The 12331-nt window shown below is 25.7% G+C and overlaps 1 protein-coding gene across 1 annotated transcript; it reads right to left on the bottom strand.

Annotated features, from left to right (window-relative positions):
- Window positions 1-85: 85 nt before the first annotated feature.
- LOC114130838 (nuclear valosin-containing protein-like) lies at window positions 86-6695 on the bottom strand. Its single transcript, XM_027995905.2, has 14 exons — window positions 6450-6695; window positions 6244-6379; window positions 6001-6181; window positions 5657-5747; window positions 5420-5593; window positions 5219-5353; window positions 4938-5154; window positions 4601-4874; window positions 2369-2681; window positions 2129-2296; window positions 1946-2065; window positions 1665-1883; window positions 1374-1601; window positions 86-459 (listed from the first exon to the last, which is right to left on the bottom strand). Exons 1-14 carry the CDS (start codon window positions 6564-6566, stop codon window positions 406-408), a joined length of 2427 nt encoding a protein of 808 aa, XP_027851706.2. The 5' UTR covers window positions 6567-6695; the 3' UTR covers window positions 86-405.
- Between the last annotated feature and the right edge of the window lie 5636 nt (window positions 6696-12331).

The raw sequence follows: 12331 nt of genomic DNA, 5'->3' as shown, positions 1-12331 counted from the left end.
TAAATCTCCGTGTTGCAGTGTCATTCAATAAACAAATGATTAGCTTAAAACTCACATAATATCAAAAGAAAATATTACACAAAAATATTGTACAAATTTTTCTTTGTTATTAAGTATATAGAACAAGAGACAATAAGCAAAAAAAATATCAATATACAAAATATTAAGAAAAAATTATACAAAAAGATTTACCTATCAAAAGTATGGCCTTTCTGATGATTTGTGAGACCTAAGGCAAAGTAAATTGTAGAGGTCTCAAAATCTTACAATTCATTAGATAACAATTCAACAGCAAATGATTTTTCAACAATGATTTTACAAAACAATAAAAATTAACAGGAACAAACACTCATCATAACAACTAACATTGAATTTAATTGTATGTGTGAAATAATATTTTATACTTCAACTTCTTGGTGCAGCATATTTTAATTTCAACAATTCATAATGTGCCTGATCCTGAAAAAAAAATAGAACATTTTAGTTTTGATTTAACGTATTATCTAGAACTGTATAATAAAATGAAACATTATTATTATTGAATTATATACATTGTAGCAATAGATTAATATGTATCAACATGGTTATTAAATAATGTAAATTATAAGTTATATCTTGATTCTCGATAAATTTTTGATAAAAAAAAAATCAAGTTAGAAACTCACAAAAGTGATAGAAATGTTACACTTGTTATCTATTATCATATATTTGTTTCAAAAGTTTTTGCAATAACGTTATAGATTAGGACTTTCAAAATCTAAGATAAAAATACATATTGAATTGCAAAAAATCTATTAATTAATTAATTAATGTTAATTTATTAAATAATTAATAACCCTAGACTAAATTATTCATAAAATTAATAAGACAAAGCATTATTATCTTTAAATGTTTGGTGAATCAATCTGTACATAAAATATTATTGATTTATCATAGCTAAAAATCATTTTTCTTGTATTATAAAAAATAAATTGATCAATTTTAATACAAAATATAACCAGCCAAATTTTTTTATCTCTATTTCCCTCTCCTGCTGAGGGTGATAAAAGCTGTAACTGAGCCTCATTAAATCATATAATGATGATGACTAAAAACTAAAAAATTATCATCAGCCAAAAGTTAAAAAAGTAATTAAAAAACTTCAAAATTTACAGAATACAAATAAAGTATTAAGATATTTAATTTGTATCCACAATGTATTAAATATGATAAAACAGATGAAGAATTTAATCTTAATTCATAAAATATTTTTCAAATTTAAGTGTGTGCCAATAACACATGATGCCAAACTAAGTTTCATTAAATGAATATAAGATACTTAAATATACTTTTAAATTTATTAAATTTATTAAATGGGTAATATAATTTATTACCTCAGCAGATACTGAAGGCCTCGTTTTCATCATTGCTTCATCAAAGTGCTTACTCTGAATTGCCAATTGCCTATTCACATCGTTTGAACTTATATACTCCTGAAGACATAAAATACCTGCCTCTCGTACAAGTGCAGCTAAATCAGCTCCAGTGAAGTAAGAACATTTTTCATTTTTGCCAATCGCTTCCAAATCTACATCATCAGCCAATACTGGTCTTTTACGATTCTAAAAACACAACATGTGTTTAGTATTAAAATTAATTGATAAACTAAACTATATCATTCATACTTTAGTCACTGCTCTTAATATGTCCACACGGCCTTCCTCATCAGGCAATCCAACATATAATACTTTATCCAAACGTCCTGGTCTAAGTACAGCAGGATCTATCATATCTGGCCGATTTGTTGCACCCATAACAAAAACACCACCACTTCTACCGCCTTCAAAACCATCCATTTCAGTTAATAACTGATTCACAACGCGTTGACCAGAACGACCATTTGCCTAAATAGAATAATTTATTTTTTATGATATTCATAAACAAAATTAACATTAATTATACATACATCCATATCACTTCTTTTAGGACAAAGTGCATCAATTTCATCAAAAAATATGACGCAAGGCTGTGAATTGCGTGCTCTTTGAAAACATTGGCGTACTCCTCGTTCACTTTCGCCAACATACTATAGAATAAAATAATAAAGCTGATTAAACCATGTAAAATTATGCAAGTATATTATATTTACCATATTCAATAATTCAGGCCCTTTAATCGATATAAAATTAATACCAGCTTCATTTGCTACAGCTTTGGCTAACAATGTTTTACCACAGCCTGGAGGTCCACATAATAGCACTCCAGTTGGAACATCTAAGCCCAATACAGTGAATTCTTTAGCATGAGTTACAGGAGCCTATAATAATTAAATAAGTTTTTTATACTTAAAATAGGTAAAAATAAAAAATAATAACTTCAATATACTGACCAACATAGCCATGTGAAGTTCTTCTCTTATTTTCTTTAATGAACCAATATCATCCCATGTAACATTGGGCACTGTAACAAATCCCTCTCTTTTGGACGAAGGAACCACTTTCTTCAGAGCTTCTTTGAAATCATTTAATTCAATTTGGACCTCACATAATTCATTAAGTAAATATTCTTCTGGAATACAGATATCTGAACGAAGCAATTTCAATGTATCTTTGATTTTATTCTTATTTGAAGATAACAACTGTTCAGTCTCATCAAGATTAACATCTTCAGACATAGTTCTCATCTTTATAGCTTTAATAGTTCTATTAAAATACATAGAATAAAATAATACTTTAATAAGTAAATTATTAAAAAAAATAAATTTCAAATCTTTGAATAACTAAGTGTTGGTATTCTTAACTATTACAGATTAAACATTTACAAAATAGTAATTTTATGGTTTAAATTGATTAAGAATATTATGAAAATATTTTGTGATAATTAAACTAAATTAAAGTCTTCTGGAATATATAATATTTGTTATTTTTAAAATATTCTTTGCCTAATTGTCTACACAAATCAATAATCCAAAATTCCTAACATTACAGGAATCAAGACTTTTAGCTAATTAACATTCTAGAAACATTCTACTAAATTTAAAGTTACTAGACTAAAAATATTATATTATATAATAACAAAATAAATGTAATTTGACCATTTAAAGTACATAATATGACATAAAAACAATTTATTTAATCAGACAAAATTTAATTCCACTGGTTAAATTAACCTAATAAGAAATTTGTAACAATTGTTTTCTTTAAGCTTTTATAAATATTTTAATTAAGAAGCAATATAAGAGTAAATGTACAATTTTAAAATGCATATAAGTACTAGTATTACATTAGTAATAGCATACTAGTATTTATAATCAATAATATAACTTATATAAAAATGAAAGTATCAAATAGATTGTTTGTGAGCGCTTAGATACCTTAAAATTTAATAATAGGTTAATTCACTCAAATGCTAAATAATAGTAAAATTAATTATTTTGAAGAAAATTTGCTATAATATGTTATACAATAGTACAACAGAAATAACACACACGGGTTAGACTTTTTTAAATCATTACTAATGCGAGAACTAAAATAATATTTGAACATCAATCGAAACTAAAGGGTTGTAATTTTGTATATGTCAAATAATCATAAGGTACTGGTTTGTTATAGCCCCGCCGCGGCGAGTGAAAACTTTATAGCCCCGCCATTCAGGTTTGTTATCGCCCTGCCATTCATATAACAACAGAATTTAAGTTATATTTAGGTATGTGGTGGCCCGTGGGCGGAATGCATTGTGGGGGCCCCTTATGCATAAACAAAAAATTTTTTTTTTATTAAAATATCATAAAATTGTTGGGCCCCTGGGCTGCAGCCCACTCAGCCCTCCTTAACCTTAACTGGGGCTACAAAAAACGTAGAGGGACAGATAGAAATTTTTTAGACTCGTATTTGGCAGTATTTATGTGGTGATCAAAACTGAATAATAGTGATTCATTTGAAACCATTTTAAAATATATAGCAGAATTTTGGGAATAACATAACGCATAAACATTTTTAATTATATCATTGTTTTATATTTATAATTATTCAATTTTTTTTTAATATTATATCAATATCAATATATAGTTAATAAATAAATATTTTTAATTATACCACTGTTTTATATTTATTATTATTCAATTTTTAATTTTAATACATATATAAGTATATATATTTATACGATGTATTTATTGTTATATGAATGGCGGGGTGATAACAAACCTGAGTGGCGGGGCTATAAAGTTTTCACCTGCCACGGCGGGGCTATAACAAACCAGTACCAATCATAATTACTAATAAATAAGTCTAAAACACATAACTAAATATTAAAATATTTATCTCAACAAATACACAATTAAAAATTAGTGTAGGTTTTTGAACTTTGTGTTATGTATACTATGTCAAAAATAAAAAGCTCATAGTGAAAACCAAGTGTGCTCTACCTTAGAGATGATCCTATTTAAGAATAATTAGTTATAGCACAATACAAAATATTTATTTTACTTTTCAAACATATAAATTATAAATACACAAAATAAAGTTGTGATTTATAAAACTTTATATTAATTTATTAAAAAATTATAAATTATACAATACAGTACATATATACTATTTGTTTACTATTAAATAGGGATATTTACCTATTAGCTGCTACAGTGGCAGCTTCTCTTGTTAGAGATTTCAAATCAGCACCAACATAACCTGGTGTTAATTCACTTAATTTATCCAAGCTAACTGTTGGATCAATTGGCAATTTTTTACACATAAGATCTAACATTGCTCTACGAGATTGTCTATCCGGAATACCAAGGCAAACTTCACGATCAAACCGGCCAGCTCGTCTCAATGCTGGGTCTAAGCTATCAGGACGATTTGTAGCTCCAATCACAATTACTTTATCATCATCTTTTAAACCTAAAATTAAATTCATAAATAATTATAAATCATTATAATTATATTATAAATTAGTATTCTCACTGTCTAATGATGATAGTAATTGAGCAACAATTCTACGTTCCATATCACGAGTAGTTTCTCTATTTGGAGAAATTGAGTCTACTTCATCAATGAACAGTACACAAGGTGCTGATTTAACAGCAGTTTCGAATAATTTTCTCACTCGTTTTTCTGACTCTCCACTGATACCAACAACTAGTTGTGGAGCAGCAATGCTGATTAATGGAATCTTTAGCTCCTAAAATACAATAATTGTTAATACTAAACAATATTATAGACAAATAATATATGAATTTACATACTCCTGCCACTGCCTGTGCTAAGAGTGTTTTACCACAACCAGGTGGGCCATGCAACAAAAATCCTTTTGGAGGAGATATACCTAATTGCTTATAAACTAGTGGGTGCTTCATATGCATAATTAGCTGAAATATTTCCTAAACATAATATGATAAAATTAATAAAACTAAACAAGACTTATTATGATAAATTCTGTTTAATACCAATAACACGGAATCACAACCAGCTAAATCATCAAATGTTAAAGATACTTCTTCTGTAGTACCTATTTGTTGACAAACTTTTTTCATAGGTGTTGGCATTCCTTCAACAGTTTTGTCTAAATTACTTTTCCTTTTAGTACTCGTCATTGGAGTTTTGTCTATTACCCAACCAGGCTATAAACGATAAATCAATTAATGTTTTTAATTTTAAATTTTAATATTTATCAAATTAAATACCAGTTTTTCAACGTTAGTAGAAGAACAAGTGGCTGGCTTATTCTTATCACCGTTAGTAGTTACATCACAAGGAAAAGAATTTGATCCAACTCTAAAATTATATTTTAAGTATTATAAATTATATAAATACTTCTTACAAACATTTATTATAATAATTCTAGATCGCATAAATAATTATTGAACATATAAGTAAATAATGAATCAATAATCAGCTTATGGTCTCTTAAACATGATTTAGTGGCTTTTGATCGGTTCATTAAATCTTAGTGAATCATTAAATTAATCGATATATTGTATGCAATCCGCCATACGGCATAACAAAATAAAATAAATATAATACATACTCTTGAGCTAATTCAGAATCTGAAATGTTCATTTCGGTAATATAGTGTTTTGGATTTTCTGGAGGATCCAAATCATTTGTAATGTCAATACGCTCATCTCCAGAAGACATTATGTCAATTGTTGAGTCTTCCGATGATATGTTTTCTACTGGATTTTTTAAATTATCGAGTACAACCAAGGCTGAAGGAAATACAACATTACAATGAGATAAGTGGTTAATATTAATAAACTATAAAACAAACCTCTAGCAACCAAATTTGACATAACGCCCCAAGGTTTTCTATTATATTCTGGATATTCTGATCGCAAGGCATTAACAATTAGTTCTTTATCCAAAAAACTTCGTTTTCTTGTGGTTTGCATAAAGCGGTTCAAATACTATAATAAATTAATAACATTTAATATAATATATACATAGTACTCAGAAATATTTATTAAATTAAATTACCTCTTCAACACGGGGTATGATATGTCGATCCGTGTATTGAACATCCTGTAATGATGTCTTAGACACATATTTTAAGCTGAAATTTGTTTGCAAATCGAAATTATGCAAACGCAACATTTTATAGGTACCTAGTAAAGTCTCTAATCAATTTTTAATAATCAATAATAAACTTGTACGACATGAAATTAAGAAGTGTTCAAAAATTTGAAATCTGAATTTGTGTCTCTATAATGAACAAAAACAAGTGATAACGATAAGCGAGTAAGGGATGCAACATGCGATACATAACCTAACAAAACTTGCAATCGAAAGAGAAATGAGAATTATTATCATTTTGTGTAACGGCTATTCGTGATTGCTATTATTCAATATTCTCCCCGATCGTGTTTTTTGTTTAAATCGAATCACAGACGACGGCATAAAACACATATTACAGGAATGATTTTTTTTTTAAATATTTTGCATAGGTTCTATTATTCATAAACTTATTATACATAATTAAATTATTATTATCTTACGGAATGCCTCGATTTCTTCCACACATGAATGTATATTCCTATGTATTATATTTTAATTATTATCGTACTTTTAACAGTACCTACTTGAACACCGTTGTACATACCACCTACCTATACTTAATTTAAATATTTATAAATATATTTCAATATCTGTGACAAGTGACATAATCAATGCTCTATGAGCCACACGCACTCGGGTAGAATATTGCCTATATTAAACCCCTTTAAAAATGATTTATAGAGTAAAACGCAAATTAATATTAATACAATAATATCGTTCGTTTTGACATGCGTGTAAAGTAAACGAGTAAATCAGTACGATGGTGACGATATTTCGGATATTTTGGTATGTGAACTTAGGCGAACACGTTATTACACGTTTTGTTCAAATCAATATCATGGAATTTATTATGACCATTCTATAATAATTATCTTGTATAGTTTTATGAAAATTATTCAAAGTAAATAGTGAACTCCAAAATAAACCAACAGGGATTTTAGTGACTTTACGTAAATACAAATATTGGTTATAAACTTTCCATTCCTTATTTATAAAATGAAATAATTAATTGAAGAAAAATGAATAACTCCTATCATATTTATTTTATAATTAAGTCCTATACATTTTAGAAGAAGTGAATTATTAATAGCATGTGGGGTTTATAAATAAGTGCGCAATAAATACGGGTCTTTTTCGAATTCTTTGACGATAGTTCAAGTTAATCAATAGGTACAATGTTTATTTTTATATATTAGTTATTTATTGAAAAATGGTATAAGCTTTTTTTAAGCTCTCGCTATTATTATTATTATTATACTACCCAGAATTACAAATTATACCTGTAAATCATTACAACAGTTTACAGTACTTTACGTCAATTAAAATATTTTTAAAATATTATGACGTTATTTAATTATTAAAATATATTTTATAACCATGATAGTTTCATACTTGCATACATTATACAAAATAATATTAATTAAGACATATTTTACATACTAGTATGTGGACTGCCAAGAGCCTCTGGAGTCTAGACCTCAAGTAGTAATGTTAAGTAATAATAAAATAGTAAAAATATTTAAAATTTAGACGAATATAAAATATTAGGAACAAGTTCTAAAACATTTAAAATAATTTATTTTATATTCATTTTGATAAAACATTTAACCGTGCAAACAGGAACTTGCGCATTTCATTGAATCTTTCTACGGTTGTTTGTATTTATATCAAAAATATATCTAGAGGAAAATCATAAAATTAATCATTGTAATTGTGTTTGTATTATACAATTCAACTGAAGCAAAACGAAAACGTTAGAAAGATAGATTAATTTTAACTCGGGCGAAGTTGAGTAATAGGCTGCTGAGAATATTATAATCATTCATTACACGATAATTTATAATATACGTATATAAACTTTTATCATTTTTGTCTGACGTTTATCAGTAGGTATTCAAATTTTAAAAATTAACACATCTATTAATTATAAATATTTATTCGTTTATAGATAATAATATTAACGATAAACATTAATCCGTGCTATTAACCTCGATTAATTATTACAAAATCTTTGAATTTTTGATAAAAATTCAAAAATAATAAAGTAACTATAAATCTCATAACATATTTTATTTTATTTTTGTATGCATTGTAAATTGTAAAAAATTGAATTCTATTCTAGTATTATTGAGGTTCATAGATGGATTTACACTTTTACAAGTATAAATTTACTGCGCAGAACACAATTATATTCAAATCTGGTTCGTATTAAAAGATTTTAATTCAGTTAAATAACATTATGTAAATCGAATTCAATGAAAGTGTAATAATGTTCATTTACAGTTCTTTGGTTCATTAAGTTCAGTTGATGGTGCTATTAACCAATAATTACCAAGAACTGGAAAAAATTAAAAATTAAATTAAAGAAAAACGAGAATTTTTACGTTAAATATAATTAATAACAAAATTAATTTCTTTATTTTGTTATAGTTCATTATTCAAAAACAAATTACTTACCATTTACCTACCTGTGTGGATAGCACTACGAAGCTGCATGAAAGTTATTTTACATTATTGTATTTTTGTTTTCTATAAAAATTAAAATCTTCAGTTTATTTTACCAATTTATTAAATAATAATAAGATATTTTCTATAGAAAAAGATGAAAATCCTATTGTTACAACTATGAAAGTTAAACACGACTAAAATGGCTTGAAAACATATACACAGTAAATTAATGAATAATTTGTGCCAATTTATTTTCAAGAATTAATAAATAGTATATTTGTATGGTAAACGTAAACATAATAATATCAATAACGAATAAAAAAAAGTATTATTAGTTTATTTTTGAAACATTATACTATAGCTATGTATTATAACTACATATAATTTGTTTTTATATTTATATTATTAAAACATCAATTTTTTTTTTTTAGCAGCATAGCTTTCTGTATAGATTCCTAAGGTAGTATAAATAATGAACGGGACTTGTATTAGATTCTGTCGATTCTGAGTAGAGCAATGATTGTAGTATAGTTTAACAATGGAGTGTGTTTGTGTTTTTCTTTTTGTGTCCGTCATCAACTTTTGGAGCAGTAAAAATAGTTCAGTCTCCCACTTAAAGGGCAATTTATGATATAAAAGTGAACCTAATTCATACTTTAATCATTTTTAAAAGTAAAATTCCTGTACTTACTATTCAAAATAATCGGTTAAAACAAAAGTTAAATTATAGGAAAACGGGAATATTTATGTAAAACCAGCTTAAAAGTTAAAAAAAAAAACATATTATTATTCTGAACAACCTTATAACCTTAGACTTAAATTCTGATCAAATATTTTGATAAGAATTTTTTTAACATGATAAAATGTCTACCTACTTTTTTAATTGATGTATAATACAATTTTTGTTTGTTAATATAAAAAAGTCTGAAAATACCGTTACTATTATAAAAATATTAATAGTAGTATATCTTGAAAAATGTTCTCTATTACTTAAATTCAAGTTCAAATTATTTTTTACTGATTTGGTTTCCAATAAAAATATAGAACATTCTTATATATCTTATAAAATTGTAAAACCTATAATATACACCATATTATGGTTTTATGCATTATTACACTTCCTTATTTATTTACATTTTACCATATTTTGATACCAATATAATAATAATAAAATATAGACCTTCGCTTTAAAACATTTGCTAGATCTAAGGAGGAAGAAAGAAAAAAGCATAATATACCATTGAACCTGCATACAAGATTATCGGTCTTGACTGCTAACCAGAAAACATCATAGTATTCCTCAAGACATTAAAATTAGAAAAAAACGTATGAAAATTAAATAGAATTAAGCTAATATTATTGTAAGAAAAAAAGTATATATGTAATAACTGTATAAACCTCAAAAGCTAATGGCCTATGATTTGAATTATTTTCTAAATAAAATACTGGGTCTTAGTTAACTACGACTAACGAATATTTATTCTATTGTATACACTTTAGTAAATAAAACAAAATAGTGAGCAAGTGGGTATGTATAATCGTTACAAAAATATTTCTTCCAAAAACTAAAAATAAAATCACACTAAACACATAGACGCTGTTAGGTATAGAATATTACTTAATTATTAGGTACATTTAATTTTTATTTTGAAAAATATAACAAAAATTAGTATACATACTTGGATTATATTTTCTAACTTCATCCATTGATACCTAATAGGCTTTCAGAAAATATTTAATATTGACAACGGTATGCTATTTGGCGTCATAATTACCTGGTTGCAGTCCATAGTATATATTATAAACTTATAATTGTCGGCTATTATAGGACTATGTATTGACGTATTGTAGATGTAAATAATGTATATTATTATCAATAAAATAGTAGATAACAATAAACTACAATAAATTAACAACACATTTTGTTATCTGATTAATCTTCGACTTCTTTGGCAATAGCTGCAGTTGTACATTATGCTTTAGTATTAAAAGATATAATTTTATTTGTTATATTTTTTATCAGCCTTAAGTTATAGACTATTATCATTAGTCATTACTCATTACTCAATAGTATTTAGGTAGTATCTATTTTGTTAGCAATAAATATATTTTTCTTTTCTTAATGTTTAATAAAAGTCATATTAAACATATTGATTCAGATAAAATAGTTTATTTTAAACAAAAATACAAACCTAGTAAAAACCATACACCTATTGGGTAATGAGTATTTAAGTACTTAGCCATTCATTATTTTTAAAAACGTTTAAACAACAAGTTTTTTATATACAAATAAATACATAATATGTTAAATGATGAATATCATTTAGACTAGACATTTTAGAAAATCAATGATAAATGACAATCCGTAATAATATTAAATTATACACTATAGCATTGTCGGTATTTCATGATTGTAGGTATATACCTATTAATAATATTATACATTTAAGACCTAATGAAAACGATCGTCAAGACCGTAATAATAAATTATTATCTAAATCATTATTTTATTTTATACGTAGATGGGTTCAGAAGATATCATCACTGTTTGGATTTAACTTTGACGGCAACCGAGTGCGCTACAAGTTTTAATATAGTATTAGGGAATGCAAATTTAGTTAAAATTTATATTTTACAGTTATTGGTTTGTATGATAATATTATTATAACTAGTTAGTTAATAAAAATAAATTATATGATTTTTTAAACGTGAAAACGTGCTTAATTTTATTCAAGTTAAAAACAAACATGCGCCATAATATTGGTTTTATGTTGTGATAAGTAATAAGTATTATTTTATTTTGTTAGAACGTTTATATTCGTAAATATTCATGAAATTGATTAGGTAATATATGAATATTTCATCATTGCCTGACATTAATAATAATACAATATATATTATTATTTCAATATATTAGACATTATTTAAAATAACAAAAAAAAAAAATCGTTAATAACTTAGTAAAACAGTCATTAAGTTATCGTTACTGACTAGTAATTCACTAAATTTTAACATTGTCGCTAACATGTATATATATTATTGCAGCAAGGACAATAGTTGAAATATTATTATAATATACCGTTATTAACGTAGCATAAAGTCAGACTAAATGGTGTACTCTAGACACGTGTTTTTTTTTTAAATAGTTTTGTTCATATCTGCACATTGAAAAACTTCTTTCATTTTGTTGATTTTTAATTTATCCCTATTTATAAAAAACATATTTTTAAACATTTTAAAATGTCCGAATCTACCCTTTACATTTCTAAATTCGTCTTACCATAAGAATAACACTTAAAATAAAATAATGCCTGAAGTTATGTAAAATGAAAGGTAAGATAGCTATATATTGTATG

The sequence above is a fragment of the Aphis gossypii genome, chromosome 1, assembly GCF_020184175.1.
Source record: "Aphis gossypii isolate Hap1 chromosome 1, ASM2018417v2, whole genome shotgun sequence".
Lineage (NCBI taxonomy): Eukaryota > Metazoa > Arthropoda > Insecta > Hemiptera > Aphididae > Aphis > Aphis gossypii.
The sequence above is the reverse complement of the archived record's forward strand: the minus strand, read 5'-3'. Positions and strand labels throughout refer to the sequence as shown.